We start from the raw sequence: 19,849 nt of genomic DNA on the forward strand, positions 1-19,849 counted from the left end.
TGAAATGGCTGCAGGTAACATGACTCAGCCCAGTCCTGTTGGGAGAGGTAGGTATGTGGTAGCTGGAACTTGTGTACATTCATTTGTACATTCATCCCAGGTATATGTACATCTGCAGGTGTAAATGTTGCATTGACTCTGCAGCACAGGTACAGCAACTCACAACAGAGTTGCAGCTCTTACCTGTGCCAGGCTGTGGTGAGTGATGGTTGATTTTCAAAGATATTATCTTGGTCAGCCCAACTGAAAGATGATAGTTTGTTGAAAGTTGGTGTACAACTTTTGTCACTTTGTCCTACTTCATGTGACCTGCTAGAAACTGAAATACTGTTTAAAGCAGCACTCACCTGCGCTCTCTCACTCACTCACTCTCTCACTCTGGTGTAGTGTAAGTCAGGTAAAGCATTTCAGTGTTGACGTGATTAAAACAGACAGCAGTATGAAATATTCTCATACCCTTGTGTTTCTTCCAGTGTGTTCCTGAAATTTTGATAGAAAGTATTTTAAGAAATATTGACCCAGATATTTTGGGTAGTAACTGACCATTTGGCTAAAAAGTTAAGGTATGGTGGGTTATGCAACACTTCAAGAAGTTGTCTAGCATGTCATGTCAGCCATCACAAGGTATGATGTCATAGTAGTATATTATCACTGTATGATGATTCTGTGGGAAACACAAGGCTGCAGGTTGTGGACAGGGATGAAGTAAGTCCAGTGTTGGCAAGCGGAAGATGGAAATCATGGCCGGGGATGCAAGAACTCAGAGAAATAGTTGACGTTTGTTTGTCATGTCTTACAGATATGCTTCCAAATGGTTTCTTGTCAACAAATGTTTTTAAAGAAAGAAATTCCCCGTCAAGGATGTAGAACAATGAATGCCTGAAGTACCAGTTCATAGTGGAACAATGTTTGACAAGCTTAAAAAATAAAGAGGTAAAAGACATGATGAAAACACCATTGGTGACTTATCTGGACAAGTGAATATCTACTCTTCATTTGTCCTTTGACAAAATGACAGATTGATATTCCATACTGTTGCAAGTAATCTACAACTGCCTGTGCATCTGTCAAGTAGTCTACGACTGCCTGTGCATCTGTCAAGTAGTCTACGACTGCCTGTGCGTCTGTCAAGTAGTCTATGACTGCCTGTGCATCTGTCAAGTAGTCTACAACTGCCTGTGCATCTGTCAAGTGGTCTACGACTGCCTGTGCGTCTGTCAAGTAGTCTACGACTGCCTGTGCGTCTGTCAAGTAGTCTACAACTGCCTGTGCGTCTGTCAGACTAGTGACTAGTGTGTTAAAGAGGAATATTGGTAGCTGTGGTGTAGAACAATGTTCACTCATTTCCTGTGGACCACTAGAAGTCTTATGTGGAAAGTAAGCTCCCTGCTCTGGGGGAATACTGGTGGAATGTGTCCTGAGTGACCTTAGATGTCCGTATGACACAATTGCAGCTCATTAACCACTAGATTGTCTCTCCAGCAATCAGTCCACCATTCTAAGGCTGGAATATTGCTATGTGCAGTAATGACACAACAGAAGTAATTATTAATTGTGTCTTTGTTACTGTGCAATCACTTATTGTGAAGCTTAGCTCCGGCCTGTGCTGAACCGATCAGCCTTACACATCCTTAAACATGCATAATAATATAATGCACCTGATCCTTGACAACGGCCATGATTCCCAGCCTCCTCTGCCTGTCTGTGCTGACGTGGTGAGTAATCGCGTAGACTGGGACATTGGTATGTATCTAACGGCGGACACCCTATTTCTTCAAGTTGATCAGATAGCGCGGGTATTTAGCACCGCCACCAAACAACGAGCATGGGATCACTTCACCAAGGCTCAACGCAAGAACATTGACGTCTGGTCCAAACAAGCCGAGGTTAGTAACACAGTCTGGCAGCAGCAAGGATTACGGCAAAATATCCAAGAAGCTGCAGATTTGGGCTAATTTAAAAACTATTGTCAAAGAAAGTTTGGTTATTGGTATTTGAGATAATTGTGTGTATATAATATATGTTTTGCAGTTTTTTGCCTAAGATGGATAACATGTCGAAATTTAAAGAAGATTACCAGTTGTGTTTCTGTGGTAAACATGTCACAGGGAAGTTTGATGTCACCTTGATTACACCAGTAGCATACAGAGATTGACAACGTGTAAAAAGGGACCACTTGTGTCTTAGTTGTGTCAGGTCTTATTCTGGAATCGAATAATGTGAGGTCCAGTAGTTGAACACCAGAATTTCAGAAAATAGAGACATTTCCTTGTGTTCTACCAGATTTATCATTGTGGTAGGAGCCTGTTCTGCAGCAGTAAAATTAAAATTCCTTCAGAGTTGCAGCTTCTTGGGAATTTTGACATAGATTCTTCCTGAAACAAACTCTCAATTTGCTCTTGATGTGACTCAGTGCCATGAATAGCTTAGATGAGCTGATTTGTCATTACACATCCTTCTTTAACTCACTCACTCCAGATATGATGGTCAGATACACCATAAAGGAGTGTAACTGTTACCATGGCTTCAATAAAAAACGACAAAGTTTAATCTGGGCTGATGATATCTGGAAACAGTGAGACCTTAGTTTGAAGTGTGATAAGCACCTTGTAAGACTGTGAAAGACAAAGACTATGTTGGAGAATGGATGCTTCGAGACATCCATCACTGAACTCATCCTGCAGGACAGTGTCAGTTGTCTGGTCTCTCATCGTGGAGATCAGTCCTTCTACAGCCATGGTCATTCACCAGTACTGTTCTGCGGTGGTCAGTGGTACCTGATCAGGAGGTACAGTGGTAAGCACATATGTGGTCAAGGTAAACCTGTCATGTTTTTCCATGAACATTAATTTTGTAAATACTAATGAAATTGTATGTTTTTTACCTACATTCACTTTTTATGTGAAAGTAGCCTGGTTGAGGTTAACGAGGTAACACCTGGCGTAACAAAGGTAGTACAGGTAAGATGGTGTGAGATGATCTAGTTATGACTGATTAAGTAGATGACACTTCCTACCAGGAACAAGATTAGGCAACTAAGGCCTGTTCTAGATGGTCAGTCTAAACTTCAGAATATTCCTTTGAAATTGACAAAAAAAACCTTTGGCCCAAATAAATTTGCCTGACTCTGTTGTGGAAAGTGAAAGCATCACACCAGTTTAGCACTGCTGCTTGAAAGAAATCATGAACAGAAATCTTAGTTCTACCAAAACAAAAAGACTGCAGACCGATGCAAAAGGTATTCGGACACTTGACATCATATCCATAGACTTACATGCTAATTTAGTGTAGCATTAATAATTTTTATGCATTTTGTATTGGATTTTGTAAGTCAAATTTCGCACATTTGTGGGGAATCATCTTACCTACAATCACATAATTTCTGTTTGATTCTCTGTTGCCTATTTATTGCATGGCGACAGTTTAATCAACATGTGTACAATGCCATGAACTCCTTTAACATGGCGGCCGATGGGATTGTGCATTGTGGAACAATACGTAAACTGATAAATGTGATGTCGTCAGTTAGATAGTGGTTGGAAAATTGAACTGAAATTTCGTGCGCAGAGCAGAGATGATTTCCAATTTGCCAGTCAAGTTTTACAAAGATCCACCTTAAACTCACTTCATGAAAGTTATTTTTGCTACTACAAAATAACATGTAAGTCTATGGAAATGACATCAAGTGTCCGAATACTTTTTGCATGGGTTTGTACATTCAATTCAATATATTCAGTATCCTGCTTCCGCAATGGTATGAACTACAGTTTTTTTTATTCATTTATGGCAGTTCTAAACTGCATACACACATTTTGTTCTGGAAGAGTAAACCTTATAATATAAATAAAAAGCATTGGGGTTGGCTGAAAACACATGTTTGGGAATCTGTTAAGGAAATTCCACACACTGGTCACTTCTTTTTCATAATATCAAATATATAAAACTGGATCTGCTACTATGCACAGTGGCTGGTATTGCGCAAAATTGATGTGTCCTAAGTCCAACTTATCTTACTGATGAAATCCTTTTTTTTTTTTTATATCTAGAAGGCTATTAGTAAACAATTGTTGCACCTAGGAGACTATTTTCAGCAGTACATTATACAAGCTCCTGTGTTTACATGTCAGTTTTAGATCAGTATACCAGCTGTGTATACCTAGTTTTCAGAACTTTTACCATACTAGCTGTATTATAGCAATAAAAGTTGCTTCCCTTAGATGGGATAGGATCTTCTGCTCCTAGGTTTGAATCTGAGATTTAAAATTTCGATCTATTCAGATCATGATCCTGTGGTTGACAGCACCATTCCCCAGTCTGGGACAATGTGCCCCTCCCACCCCGCGGCAACCTGCAGTGATAGAACCGATGTATTGATGAATGCTACGTTGATTTCCGTGTTTCCTGTTCTCCTCATTTCCAGGACAGTGTTTACTTCATTGGCATAGGGTTTGTTTTGCCAGCTTGGTAACGAAAGATTAAAATTACATAGTAGCCCCTCTGTTCTGTTTCTCCTCATACACTTCCTGACACGTGAAGGTCCGGGGTAGAACAGGCCTTCAGCAACCCATGCTTGCCATAAAAGGCGACTATGCTTAAGAGGCGACTAACAGGATCGAGTGGTCAGGCTCGCTGACTTGGTTGACATGTCATCGGTTCCCAGTTGCGCAGATTGATGTTCATGCTATTGATCACTGGATTGTCTGTTCCAGAATCAATTATTTACAGACCGCTGCCATATAGCTGGAATATTGCTGAGTGCGGTGTAAAACTAAACTCACTCACTCACTCACTCACTCATACACTTCCTCTCTATCTTCTTAGGGGTGGAGGGGTAGGCTAGTGATTAAAGTATTTGCGTGTCATGGTGAAGATCTTGGTTTGAGTCCCCACCATGTGGGATGTCCATTTCTGGTGTACCTTGCCATCATATTGCTGAAATATTGCTGATAGCAGCGTAAAATTGAACTGGCTCACCCACTATCTTCTTTATGCCCTGATATAACTGGAATATGGATCAAATCAGCAGTAATCCAGATTCACTCGCTTATGACCCAGAGAAGGTGCAGTGTCAGAACTGGTCGCTAACACGATCAGTATATCAGACTCAGGAACTTTGTTGAAGGACCTGGACGTATTCTGAGATGATGATGTCAGTCACAAGATTGTATGGTCTAGAATCATCATCTACGTTGCCATACAACTAAAATATTACTACATGTGGAACTAAACAAACACTATGTTTTATGCCTGTTTGTGTCCTGTGGAAATATAGCATTGAACAGAAAATATTAGCCAGGGCTGTTTCTTGTTCCATATTTCAACCACTTGTAAACATTCAAGTTCCTCCCAAAGAGCCTTGCAGCAATTTCAAATAGATAGCTGTATTTCTTAATCATTTGTATAATTCATTTATGAATATTTCATTTCATCATCATTTACTTCCCCTGTTCTGGAAGTCAGGGTCAGGAATGATACTTTTTAGGTCAGCTGCACCTAACAACCTGTGGCTGCCTGTGCACTTGAGCTAGAGCTTGTGCCCAGGAAAGTGGTTGAGGGATGAACCACTATAAGCTGCCCCATGTGTAGACCACAGTGCTATCAACTGAACGTCTGCAGTTTACACTGGACCATTTCAATTTGCCTAATGTAAACAATACCACAAATGTTTTGAACATTTTGTGTAATTTCACCATGGGGATTGCGATGTCATTAACCCATACTCTGCTGTGGTGTCATTAACCCATACTCTGCTGGGGTGTCATTTGTCATGGAGAGACACTGCAGCCATAGTTTGTTCCAAGAATACCTTGAAAAGCAGATTAGCGTATTTCCAAAGGCTCAGTGACTGAACCAATGTTTCACATCCACCCCGAAAAGAAAGATAAACTCGATCAAGTGTAAAAGTCAAGACAATCATTCCTCATTACAGTTAAGTAAAAGCTTCATGCCTCAACAGGGAGTGTGAGAAATTCATGAGGCATTTGTCAATTAAAAATGTGTGCCGTTTACCAGCATCTCGCATGTCAGTAATTGATTTGAATAATCAATAATGTCTAAATGATTGTTTTGGGGACATCAGCCTTGAAAAAATTCACTGGTTTCCTCTTTTCTCATGGTCTGGAAATGAAACTCAGGATTCAGGATATTGAGTATTCAAATCAACTTGAAAATTACACTAGCAAGGTTATGGCAAACAGTGACTGATCTAAACTAGGAGACAGGTGTAGTGCCCGATAAACCTTTATGTGGAAACTACCTGTGTAGACTTCTCAACACAAAATTCCTACTTGGGTACAGTGTGTGAAGTGGGTTTCTACAGTGTCACTGTTCACAACATGGAAAAGACAAGGTCATCAAGTTTTAATGTGCCTGTCCTAAAAGAGTTTTCAATAAGTTCTAAATACTGACCAACTCAGGAACTGTTGTCATCCTTAATTCTCTTGTGGTTGAAATATCCAATGTCAATGCTCTCTGTGGCAGGCCGATTGTTTTGGTGGCTGTCAATAATTAATGGCTGATCAATACCACCTCGTATGGAGGCTTTATCAACTGTCAGTGTTTGCTGAATGGGTGACTCAGTTTGTGAAACAATAAATAATGGCATATAGCTGATTGTTGTATTATATAACAGCATTGTTGTTGCATTATATAACAGCAGTTTTACCATACTAACTGTATTGTAGCAATAAAAGTTGCTTCCCATGGATGAGTTAAGATCTTCTGCTCCTAGATTTGAATCTGAGATTTAAAATTTCGATCTATTCAGATCACGATCCTGTGGTTGACAGCACCATTCCCCAGTCTGGGACAGTGTGCCCCTCCCACCCCGCGGCAACCTGCAGTGATAGAACCGATGTATTGATGAATGCTACGTTGATTTCCGTGTTTCCTGTTCTCCTCATTTCCAGGACAGTGTTTACTTCATTGGCATAGGGTTTGTTTTGCCAGCTTGGTAACGAAAGATTAAAATTACATAGTAGCCCCTCTCCCCACCTCTGAAGAAGTAAGTAATAATATTAAACATATTTACAGAATCATGATAATCTAAAATTTAGATAAAAATCTTCACCTAATGTTTGCAATTGATACACAGTATATAACTGATTATTTATTTGATACAAATGTTAGAAGTTTGTTTTTGAAGTATAAAGGAAACTTATATTGATGGGTTCGTATCCTGGTCCACCTCCATTCAGTTTCTACTTTTTCAGCATCTGAAATATGCATAAATATCTAACGAGTTTCTTCGAATCTTCTTTCCCACTCCTGAAAGTACTGTTTAGGAAGCTTTTACTCAACTCACACAAGATTTGATAAGGACCTTCTTATTTGAAAATTTTGGTTATCCAAAACTTTAAGCTTGATCAAAGATTTGAATGAATTGTGAGAGTGACACCAGCCATGTCAGCTGTACCTGAGAGCTTGACAGCATCTGTGGAGAATCTCATAAGCCATTCAATAAACTGTCAATAATTTACCCAGCACATTCATATACATGCCAGTGTCAGTCTCCAGCCAGGCTCATGAAATGTGCCACTGGTCCTCATTGAAACCTTTTCAGACTGATCGTATATTTTATACTACAAAGTGTAAATTGACCCAGCCTGACTGATATTTCCTGATCTATGCTTTATTTATGGGGTGGTATTGTGACAAGTCTCTGAGGACCCTGCTAACTTGCTGTTTCTCACTGAGAGCTCATCATTGTGTTGTATGACACATTGAGTGGGACAGTCAAGCAGGTTGTGGGGCCTCCGCTGCAGTAGGCCTGAAGGATTTGGTATGTACGTAAATCGCCTCTAGATCATATGCCCAGATATGGAGGGGTGCGGTTTGTATTCAGGAACAAGTGGGTGATTTGTCTAACCATCAACCTTTTTCAGCTTGACTTTTGTGGATATTTATATTGTGAAGAGCAGATATAGCTTTCTTATATCGTTTACAATTAAAGGATTATTATTGAATGTGCTAATCCTACACGTGAAACTTGATTTAGAATCCAGTGTGTAAGTATCATGGGGGAAGTCGTATATTAAGCAAAGGTATGTAAAGAATGTTGAAGGATCACAATTGGGTCCAACATCAGTTTTGTTTGGATTAGTAAGAGTCCTTTATACACAGGTTTGTTGTTTATGTTTCTCTTATATCTTTAGCTGGTTTAATCCTGTTAAATGAATGCCTTGCAGTAGAGGAAGCTGTCTCTATGCGTCTGACCAAGAATGAGTTAATGTTCTCAAATAGACATACTTTTGGGACAATATGTGCCAGGTACTGTCATTGCAACTTACGTGGATCACTTTAGTAAGTGTGTGTCCTAGTGAGACTGGCTGCTTCCTAGGAGTAGGAGACAATGGGTCATCATGTGCTGTTGTGTTTCAGGAGATCCGCGTAGCCCAGCAGGAAGAGTTCCTCAGTGAAAGACAAGAGGACGAAATGGAGATGTCGGATGAAGATGGTGATGGACCAGCCAAGAAGAGGAAGACCGACACAACTGGGCAGGCAGCAGGTGCAGGTGCAGGTGCAGGTGCAGGTAGGCCTGAAATTTATCAGAGAATTTCTTATGCAAGATCAGTCATCAGACACCAATTAAATCAGCCAGTAATGAAGTTTCTTATGCTATTAATATCTTGAATGGCCTTTCAGGGCTGATAACAGGTGACAAGGATGTATATTTTGATCATCTCAGCAGATGGTGACTGTTATAGAGATACCAAGCACTTCGATTTTGGAGGAGTTACTCTGATTTTCAAATACAAAGTTAACTCCGATTTTTTAGAAAATACAAATGTGTTTATAAATTTAGGATGTTTGATAGAATTTTTGTAAATAGCAGTTTGAATATGTTCATTTGAGTGAAATATTACCTGGTTAAGTATGTCCAGAAAATACATATCCCTGCAGAGACCACCTTCAAAAGGGGGCCCAATCCCCCTCTCACACTCACCCTTAGCTCGCACCTCCAGGGCTCGAGAATTGCTTTGGGCAAGGCATGACTCTGTTTTCATATGATTCAGTGTTGGCATCTCTGCTATTAGCTTTGTGATCTTTGATTAAGATATCATGTTTACTCAAATTATAATCCATTGTATGTCAGTTGAAACCCCCTGGTCTTTGTTTCTCCTAAAGAACATCCATGAGCTGCTCCAATTTTGCTTGCACATGAGGCTGTAGAGGTCTTGGTAGATATTTGCATCATTTTTTGTGTAAAGATAAATTGAGGCTTCAATGTGTGTGGGTAGATATTAAAAATATTTTTATGTAAAGACTTGATGAGGCTCTAGAGGGTTTTAGCAGATATTTGCATCACTTAGGGGTAAAGACTAGGTTAGGCTCTAGAAGGTGTTGGTAGATGTTTGTATCGTTTTTGTGCAAAGACTAGATGAGGCTCTAGGTTAGGCTGTAGATGATGTTGGTAGATGTTTGACTAGATGAGGCTCTAGGTTAGGCTGTAGATGATGTTGTTAGATGTTTGACTAGATGAGACTCTAGGTTAGGCTGTAGATGATGTTGGTAGATGTTTGACTAGATGAGGCTCTAGGTTAGGCTGTAGATGATGTTGGTAGATGTTTGACTAGATGAGGCTCTAGGTTAGGCTGTAGATGATGTTGGTAGATGTTTGCATCATTTCTATCCCACGGGCATGTCTGCCGTCCGTCCACCAGTCTGTAATCATTTTGTTTCCAGAGCATAACTCAAAAAGCGTTCAATATTTTTAGACCAATAAACTGAAGCTATGGTTGTGCCTTTTGCTATTTACAGATTTTTGGGATTATATTTTTCTTGGTTTCCATGGAAACATTTTGGAAGGGGTGGGCTTTGTTTCCAGGACATAACTGAAAAAAGTTTAATATTTTTCTGCCAGAGTTGGTAGGTATATCAATCAGAACCTAAAGTAGAGCCTTTTGCTATTTACAGGCTGATTTATTATTTTCTTGGTTTCCATGACTTAGTTTCAAAAGGGAGGGGTGTCTTTTGTTTCTGGAGCACAACTTGAAAATATCTTTCAGCGGAACTTGGCAGATATGTGAGGCAGACCCCAAAGTGGTGTTTTTAGCTATTTGCAGAACTTTGTGATTCATTATTTTCTTGGTTCCCATGGAAACTGTTCAGACGTAGTCTCAAAAAGGGAAGGATGGGCTTCGTTTCTGCAGCAGAACTCAAAAACTTCTTAACATCTTGGCACCTTTTGCTATTTGCAGATATTTGTGATTTGTCATTTTCTGGATTTCCATGAAAATGATTCGGACTTAGTTTCCAGAGCACAGCACAGCTCGAAAAGCATTTCATATCTTTCAACAGATCTCTTCAAATATATGAGACAGATCTTGAAGTGATGCCTTTTGCTGTTTACAAATATATAGCATTTATATTTTTCATGACTTCCATGAAAACGATATCAACTTAGCCTAAAAAAATATCAAGTAACAGTCAGATGATTTGTCCTTTCAAATATGTAGTGTCAGGGGTAGTAGGGGGGTTGGGGTTGGGGTGGGGTGGGGATGTGTCATCTTCTGATGACTTGTTGCTATTTGCAGAGATTTTGGCACGTCTATCTTTCTGGATTTTCATGGAAATAATTCAGACATTGTCGCCAAAAGGAGGTATGAGCTCTATTTCCTGAGCACAACTCAAAAACTATTTGATATCTTTCAACAGAACTTAGCAGATGCATAAGGCAGATCTTGAAGTGGTACCTTTTGCTGTTTACAGATATTTGATGTTTATGTTTTTCATTATTTCCATGGAAACGATTCAAACTTGACATGTAATTATCAGATGATTTGTTCTTTCAAATATGTGTGAGTTTGGGGGATATGCCATTTTTTGATGACTCTTGTTCTGTAAGGACTAGGTGAGGCTCTGGAGGGTGTTGGTTATCTGCACAGTGGATGTGTGAAGACTAGACGTAAAGACTACACTTTTATGTAAAGGCTGGATTTAGGCTATAGGGGGTGTTGGTAGATATGTGCACAATGTATAAAGACTAGATGAGGCTGTAGAGTGTGTTGGTTGATATCTGCAATATGTATGTATACAGACTAGATGAGGCTCTAGAGAGTGTTGGTAAATAATATCTGTACTGTTTATGTATAAAGATCAGATGAGACTCTAGAGGGTTATGGTTATCTGCACTGTATGTATAAAGACCAGATGAGGCTCTAGAGGGTGATGGTAATCTGCACTGTATGTATAAAGACCAGATGAGGCTCTAGTGGGTGATGGTAATCTATACTGTGTATGTATAATGACCAGATGAGGCTCTAGTGGGTGATGGTAATCTGTACTGTTTATGTATAAAGACCAGATGAGGCTCTAGAAGGTTATGGTTATCTGCACTGTATGTATAAAGACCAGATGAGGCTCTAGAGGGTGATGGTAATCTGCTCTGTGTATGTATAAAGACCAGATGAGGCTCTAGTGGGTGATGGTAATCTGTACTGTGTATGTATAATGACCAGATGAGGCTCTAGAGGGTGATGGTTATCTGGACTGTGTATACATAAAAAGACCAGATGAGGCTCTAGAGGGTGATGATAATCTGCACTGTGCATGTATAATGACCAGATGAGGCTCTAGAGGGTGATGGTAATCTGTTCTGTGTTTGTATAAAGACCAGATGAGGCTCTAGAGGGTGATGGTAATCTGCACTGTGTATGTATAAAGACCAGATGAGGCTCTAGAGGGTGATGGTAATCTGCTCTGTGTTTGTATAAAGACCAGATGAGGCTCTAGAGGGTGATGGTAATCTGCACTGTGTATGTATAAAGACCAGATGAGGATATAGAGGGTGATGGTAATCTGCACTGTGTATGTATAAAGACCAGATGAGGATATAGAGGGTGATGGTAATCTGCACTGTGTATGTATAAAGACCAGATGAGGCTCTAGAGGGTGATGGTAATCTGCACTGTGTATGTATAAAGACCAGATGAGGCTCTAGAGGGTGATGGTAATCTGCTCTGTGTTTGTATAAAGACCAGATGAGGCTCTAGAGGGTGATGGTAATCTGCACTGTGTATGTATAAAGACCAGATGAGGCTCTAGAGGGTGATGGTAATCTGCTCTGTGTTTGTATAAAGACCAGATGAGGCTCAAGAGGGTGATGGTAATCTGCACTGTGTATGTATAAAGACCAGATGAGGATATAGAGGGTGATGGTAATCTGCACTGTGTATGTATAAAGACCAGATGAGGCTCTAGAGGGTGATGGTAATCTGCACTGTGTATGTATAAAGACCAGATGAGGCTCTAGAGGGTGATGGTAATCTGCTCTGTGTTTGTATAAAGACCAGATGAGGCTCTAGAGGGTGATGGTAATCTGCACTGTGTATGTATAAAGACCAGATGAGGCTCTAGAGGGTGATGGTAATCTGCACTGTGTATGTATAAAGACCAGATGAGGCTCTAGAGGGTGATGGTAATCTGCACTGTGTATGTATAAAGACCAGATGAGGCTCTAGAGGGTGATGGTAATCTGCACTGTGTATGTATAAAGACCAGATGAGGATATAGAGGGTGATGGTAATCTGCACTGTGTATGTATAAAGACCAGATGAGGCTCTAGAGGGTGATGGTAATCTGCACTGTGTATGTATAAAGACCAGATGAGGCTCTAGAGGGTGATGGTAATCTGCTCTGTGTTTGTATAAAGACCAGATGAGGCTCTAGAGGGTGATGGTAATCTGCACTGTGTATGTATAAAGACCAGATGAGGCTCTAGAGGGTGATGGTAATCTACACTGTGCATGTATAATGACCAGATGAGGCTCTAGTGGGTGATGGTAATCTGCTCTGTGTTTGTATAAAGACCAGATGAGGCTCTAGAGGGTGATGGTAATCTGCACTGTGTATGTATAAAGACCAGATGAGGCTCTAGAGGGTGATGGTAATCTGCACTGTGTATGTATAAAGACCAGATGAGGCTCAAGAGGGTGATGGTAATCTGCACTGTGTATGTATAAAGACCAGATGAGGATATAGAGGGTGATGGTAATCTGCACTGTGTATGTATAAAGACCAGATGAGGATATAGAGGGTGATGGTTATCTGGACTGTGTATACATATAAAGACCAGATGAGGCTCTAGAGGGTGATGGTAATCTGCACTGTGTATACATATAAAGACCAGATGAGGCTCTAGAGGGTGATGGTAATCTGCACTGTGTATGTATAAAGACCAGATGAGGATATAGAGGGTGATGGTAATCTGCACTGTGTATGTATAAAGACCAGATGAGGCTCTAGAGGGTGATGGTAATCTGCACTGTGTATGTATAAAGACCAGATGAGGCTCTAGAGGGTGATGGTAATCTGCACTGTGTATGTATAAAGACCAGATGAGGATATAGAGGGTGATGGTAATCTGCACTGTGTATGTATAAAGACCAGATGAGGATATAGAGGGTGATGGTAATCTGCACTGTGTATGTATAAAGACCAGATGAGGCTCTAGAGGGTGATGGTAATCTGCACTGTGTATGTATAAAGACCAGATGAGGCTCTAGAGGGTGATGGTAATCTGCACTGTGTATGTATAAAGACCAGATGAGGCTCTAGAGGGTGATGGTAATCTGCACTGTGTATGTATAAAGACCAGATGAGGATATAGAGGGTGATGGTTATCTGGACTGTGTATACATATAAAGACCAGATGAGGCTCTAGAGGGTGATGGTAATCTGCACTGTGTATACATATAAAGACCAGATGAGGCTCTAGAGGGTGATGGTAATCTGCACTGTGTATGTATAAAGACCAGATGAGGATATAGAGGGTGATGGTAATCTGCACTGTGTATGTATAAAGACCAGATGAGGCTCTAGAGGGTGATGGTAATCTGCACTGTGTTTGTATAAAGACCAGATGAGGCTCTAGAGGGTGATGGTAATCTGCACTGTGTATGTATAAAGACCAGATGAGGCTCTAGAGGGTGATGGTTATCTGGACTGTGTATACATATAAAGACCAGATGAGGCTCTTGGGTCCTGGTGGTTCAAGGTTCAATTGAAACATAGATACGCTGTAGCAGGATTGATTTTCATCACTGGTGTGCGACAATGGTGTAGATTTTTCTTTCAAGTGATTTACATAATGCATTAATAATGGATGGTGCTTCTGCTCACCAGCCACGTTAATACAATCATAGAGTCTTGACTATTGAGTTGAATGTAAGGATGTTTTTATGACAAGTACTGAAAATCATCAGGGACCCATGATTCTGAAATAACAAAGAACATCGTTCCCGTTACCTGTCTTTGTGAGTTTTCTTCTAGGTGACAGTGTATTGTTACATTTGATTTACTTGTTTTGAAAAGCCAGGGATAATGTTCCCTTGGTCTGTGTTTTAGCTGATATGATTTTGAAGGTGTAGTTTATTTTATGTCCCTTCGTCCGATTGCCTACCTGCTTGACCAGCCATGGTATCTTCTCTAATACTGACAGAGGTGGGAACAGTAACTGGGTTAGAATTTGTGTGTGGCCATGATATTATTCCTTATGTATAATAACTGATGTAACTATAAAGAAAGTATGTTGTGAATATCCTTGTCATTCTATTCAAGGCAGTTGATCAAGTGGTCAGAGTGTTTGCCCATCATGTTAGTTGACTGAATTTGATTCCCCAAATATGTAGTCTTTGAAGACCTCTCCTTGTGTGTCAAGTACATCCCATTGGCTTCTGTATGCAGTCAATTGTTGCTGGCTTCTGCATGTAAATACTTTGCTGCCCAGTTAGTTCCAGTTGTTTTCTTAATTATTTACTGTGTATATATATATATATATATATATGCACCATCCTGTCTTATCTGCCTCATTGCTTGACAATGATACAAGAAGCTGTATCGAAATGTCACTTCACCTGATTAAAGAAATTGCACATCCATAAAGTTTGTCCTTATCAATATTCCAGGGGACACGAGCAGTGTGGTGAATAGTCTAAAGGATGAGAATGACACTCTGAAATGTCAGATGGAGGCGTACAAGAACGAGGTGGACCTGGTCAAACAGGAGTCCCTCAACTCACTGGAGGAGAAGGACAAACAGATCCGAGCCCTACAAAATGCTCTGCAGGGAATGCAGCAGGTGAGGAATGCATCAGTGCCTGTAGTAGCCCAAGTTATGTAGTCATTATTATGTTTAGTCTGGATTCCCCTGCAACAAGCAGTCTTCTCATGCCATAGTGTAACTGATAACATTTCACAGTGGTATTTAACCATCTTTCATTGTCAGCTCTTGAACCAAGTTTCAGCTATGAGATCTTGTCAAGTTTGGTCACTGTGTTTCTCGACAAGAAAACTTCCAAGTTTCTGTTATATTCCATGTACATACGTCTCTTTGAAACCACCTTTCCTCCTAAACTGTACTGGAATGGTGTATGATATATTTACCAAACAGGCATTTCCAGGGAAGAGTAAGTCCCCTTTATTTATTGGTCATTGTCAGGCCCTTTGTATTGCTCTCCAGTGTCAAACCCAGGTGTTAAGGCCCCAGTGTCAAAACCTCAGTGTCAACCCCCTAGTGTCATGCCCACAGTGTCATGCCCACAGTGTCATGCCCACAGTGTCATGCCCCAGTGTCAATCCCTTGAAGTCCCTTTTCGTTTGATCCCAAGTGTCAAATTCCAGTGGCAGATGTCCAGCTCCCAATGTCATGCCCCTGGTGTCATTGTCAAGCCACCAGTGTCAAGCCTCCAGTGTCATTGTCAAGCCACCAGTGTCAAGCCTCCAGTGTCAAGCCCCCAGTGTCGAGCCCCAGTTATGAGCCTCTTGTCATATCCCCTCAGTGTCAAGTCACCAGAGCCAAGTCTCCAGTGTCAAGCCCCCAGTGTCAGATCTCCCAGTGTCCAGCCCCAATGTCAGATCCCGCACTGTCAAGCCCATAGTGTCAGATCCCTCAGTGTCAAGTCCCCCATGTGAGATCCCCCAAGGCAAAGCCCTCAGTGTCAGATCCTCCTATGTGAAGCTCCCAGTATCAAGCCCTTTGTGTCAAGCCCCAATGTTGAGCCCGCAGTGTCAAGCCCGTAGTGTCAGATCTAAATGATCTAAATGATTAAGGAAGCATGAAGTCAATGATATTTTCATTTATCATCCACCATGCCATATAGTAACATGTAGGGAATATTTCTCACTGGCTCTCTTCCCCCTTCTCTCCTGCAGCAACTGATCAGCTCCCAACAGCAGATGAAGAAGTCAGAGCAGATGTGCAAGGAGAAGGAGAAGTTGCTGAATCTGGAACGAGCCCGGAACAAGTCGGACACTGGCAACCGGTCAGAGGACAAGACTGAAGACAAGTCTGGGGACATACCGGAGGACCAGTCACAGGACAAGGAGGACACAGAGAAAGTTGTAGAGGACAAAGAGTCACAGGTAACATCTGGCAGCTTGTATAAACAGGCTAGGATGGCACTGATGCCCTGGAAAATGTACTGTCTGTCGGTCATTTACGTTCCTGTAACATCTTTGACTTTGCCAAGAAACCTACATGGTCGAAAGACGTGAGCAAATGGATAGTGACTTGGCACAAACTTGAAAAAAACTAAATTTTGGACTTCTTAGTCGACAGAGGTCCTAAATTTTGTTTGAGTCTTGAACAGTCAGTAATTGTCAGTGATTTTCCCTAAAAGTCTTTGTGTTTTGCAAAACCTGTCAAGTTATGATTTTGCAGGAAACTAATGGATAATACAAATACCTTGCAATGACAGATGGTGTTAATCTCCATAAAAAAAATGTTCCCAGTGCAACAATGCAGTTCAGAGTAATTTCCCTCTGGAGGACTGTCCCAATTGCTCTTGTGTATTAAGTGTTTCAAAAGATCCTTAAAATTGTTGATAGCCTTAAAAATCCCCTAAAGGGCCTAATATTTGCAGCCTGATAATCTGTAGAAACCCAGATCACATGGTTCCATTTTAGAAAGGTTTGATGCATCGCCCTATCCAATGTTTAGCTTCTGAGTCTACTACTGCAAGAGTTCATTTGCCCTCAGTAAGTGAACTGTTGTTCCAGTCAGCTGAGGATCCAAGCAAGGACAAGACACCCACCTTTGATGTGATCAACATTCCTGAGATCCCATCCATCCCTGGCCTTGGCAGCATTGAATCAACCGTCAGCAGTTCGGCCATCAACCTGTCTGGCAAGGAGGCCAAGATACTAGGTATATAGCACCTTCCTCTACAGTGTGGGGAGCCTGGATCAGAATACATTTCAAGAAACCCATATATGCTTGGAATCCCATTGCAGGTCCCATATCAGGTCATGTCAGAACATTGTTTTGTGAACTCTGACCTGTCAGTGAAGTGACTACCAAAGAATACCAAATCCGATGTCAGCGTTTGATAGAGCATCATGACTCTAATTTCAAACTGGCAGCTTTTATTTCACACTTCTTTGTAAAATATAAGTTCAACAAAGTTTTTCAATTGGAAAAATTGGAAATTGAACTAATGAAAATTCTTGAATGGTGAGCAGATGCCCAAAATTTTATGTAGAGATTTATGTTCTACAAGAGTGACCTCCCTTGCTTGCAGGTCTCATCACCTGTTTTCTCCATGTTCATCCATTTGGGGCATCTGTGGACTACTTGTGGTCCTACCTCAACCAGATGATCTCATGTCGACCCCGGGAGATCGAAGACCTGGTGGAACGTCTGCCTATGTTGTTCAAACAAGAGCTGCAGGGGGTTGGGGCACGACTGGAGCGGAGATGGGTGTTCATTGGCTACTCCAGCAGCACAAACACAGATGCCAGCAGCTCGTTCTGGACCAGTCGGGACAAGTAATCATACCAAACAATTCATAATTTGTCACATCAGTTGAGGAATAGTGAATTTAACACCAGATAAAACCCTGCTGGTTTTATAAACTGTTGAATTTACAATACATGGAAGGTAATAAGATGGGTAAGATCAACAATTGCGGCTTGAAGTTCAGGGAGATTTGTCTCCCCTGTCAGTATCAGGAGTTGCTGCTCTGTTGTCTGGGAGCTATCTTTAACTCTGATGCTGAGGTTCCTGCTGTGTAGGCTGGTACTGTTACTTATGGAGATCAAGAAAATGACAATTAATGAAATAGCTATCGCCTGAAATAAACCTTATCAGTGTTAGTCATTTCTTGTGAAAAATATGAGATTTTTGTGTAGATGGATGAGTATATGAATTTAAATGTGTTTGGAAAACAGAAACACTGCTTGAATATCTTTATGGTTATTACTAATTGAATGCTTGTTGTCAGTGTCATGTTTCTTCACTGGGACCTCGTCTGCTAATCTGTGTAATCTTGTTTGTTGGATGTTTGTGAAAAGAATAGAATGTGACGAGAGCGTTAAGGATGCCATTTTGAAAACATAATTACCTATCATTGAGTCAGTAAGCAGGATTTTCTGATGGATGAGTTCATATTTTTGGGTCGCACAGGATAAGTTTGGTGTTGTGCTGTCTCTGTAAGATCCACAGTTACCATTAACACAGGAAACCATTCTGTCCACCTTCTTTCAGATCTGTGTCTGCCTTCATTTGAGTTATGTATGCATTCATGCAGTGTGGAGGCAGTGAGCTAGACCAAGGTTTAATGGAATTTTTCAGTGATGGAAGATAGACATCAGTTCTGTCCCCTTGCCTGGAAGTTGCAGTGCCGCCAAACTTACGGAATGCTTTCAGTATGTCTGCCATTCACTTTACTGCATTGTGTGAACCTTGCCTTTCTCCGTTTACTTTGCTGCACAAATACATTGACCCATCAGAACAAGCAACATTCACTCACGAGCAGTATAATTATCAAGTCATGGGATAGTGCAAGAAAAGGAACATTTGCCCCTTTTCTTATGGATCTCAAACATTACAGTGGCAGAATCTTCTGTGTCATATGGCAGCCATAGTTTGTTTATATGAGAAGTTGATCATATTGCTAGCATGCTGTGTTAAACCTGGAGTCACAAGAAAGAAATATTGTGGAATTATCATATTATCAGATCCATTCTTCATAACTTTGTTCACCAACAGCTCTGTGATTTGTTTGATATAACAGTCAGGAGGTGATGGATGATATGGATGTGTTTTCCCCTCTTGTTTGTTGTTAGAATTCATGTGATACAGGGAGAATTCATCTCTGTCCCCAAAATGATAACATACACAGGTTTAACATAGTCCCTCCTTTAGTTACACATCAAAAGTTTAGGGGTTATCAGAATGGGTGTTGGGAATGTGAATGTTTTGAGAATTTGTCTTATTCTGTTAGTAGTTTTTGTGACTGTCAGAACCAGGGCCCGTATTTTCGAAACGTTCGTAGCCCTAAGAATTCTTAACTTTGATCGTAGCCAATGTGTTAAGTATGGGCTTAAGAAGGTCGTAGGGCTACGAATGTTTCGAGAATAGCTAGCCAGTACAGTGTCTTTGCCTTTTAGACAAATGTTTGTGTTTAACATCTCTGTAGTGAAGCTACTGGGACTGTGTTGTAGTACTACTGCTGGAATGCTGCTAGCATGAAGACAGACTCAAACAATTTCTTCCCTGTTTTTCATTGCACATTTTTCATTTTGATGAATCAGGCTTATGGTGTATGCTAGCCCTTGCACCCAGCCATTTTATATGTTCTTTATGAAGAGATTAATAAACCTTAAACTTTTAGGTGTGCTCCTGTCTTGTCTTCTGTAGAATGGTCTGAAGTCTAGTAACAAAATGTGGAAGAGCTTTTCACGAATGCATATGTTTGTTGGTTTCTGCACTTGGCAGTATTTTGCAGTATGATGTAATTAACACAGACTGGACAAGAAAATCCAAAGGTCGATGTTATGAGCAACAATCCCAGCAGCATGTGAATCATGCCACTGTGTATCTACAACTGGCATGGTATGCACGAACCAT

General features: G+C 40.8%; 1 protein-coding gene across 4 annotated transcripts in view; it reads left to right on the forward strand.

Moving 5' to 3' along the window:
- The window catches only part of LOC137281975 (ecto-NOX disulfide-thiol exchanger 2-like), a 37,613-nt gene extending 18,001 nt beyond the window's left edge, over nt 1–19,612 (forward strand). Inside the window, exons 8-13 of one of the 4 annotated variants that reach the window (XM_067813719.1) lie at nt 1,780–1,886; nt 8,380–8,530; nt 14,907–15,079; nt 16,153–16,362; nt 16,999–17,146; nt 17,520–19,612. In XM_067813719.1, the coding sequence (XP_067669820.1) occupies nt 1,780–1,886; nt 8,380–8,530; nt 14,907–15,079; nt 16,153–16,362; nt 16,999–17,146; nt 17,520–17,770 (1,040 nt within the window). In that variant the 3' untranslated portion in view covers nt 17,771–19,612. The remainder of the gene's footprint in view (nt 1–1,779; nt 1,887–8,379; nt 8,531–14,906; nt 15,080–16,152; nt 16,363–16,998; nt 17,147–17,519) is intronic. The other 3 variants (XM_067813720.1, XM_067813721.1, XM_067813722.1) reach the window with 3 other exon arrangements.
- Nucleotides 19,613–19,849: the final 237 nt, after the last annotated feature.

This window comes from Haliotis asinina, chromosome 4 (genome assembly GCF_037392515.1).
Source record: "Haliotis asinina isolate JCU_RB_2024 chromosome 4, JCU_Hal_asi_v2, whole genome shotgun sequence".
Taxonomy (NCBI): domain Eukaryota; kingdom Metazoa; phylum Mollusca; class Gastropoda; order Lepetellida; family Haliotidae; genus Haliotis; species Haliotis asinina.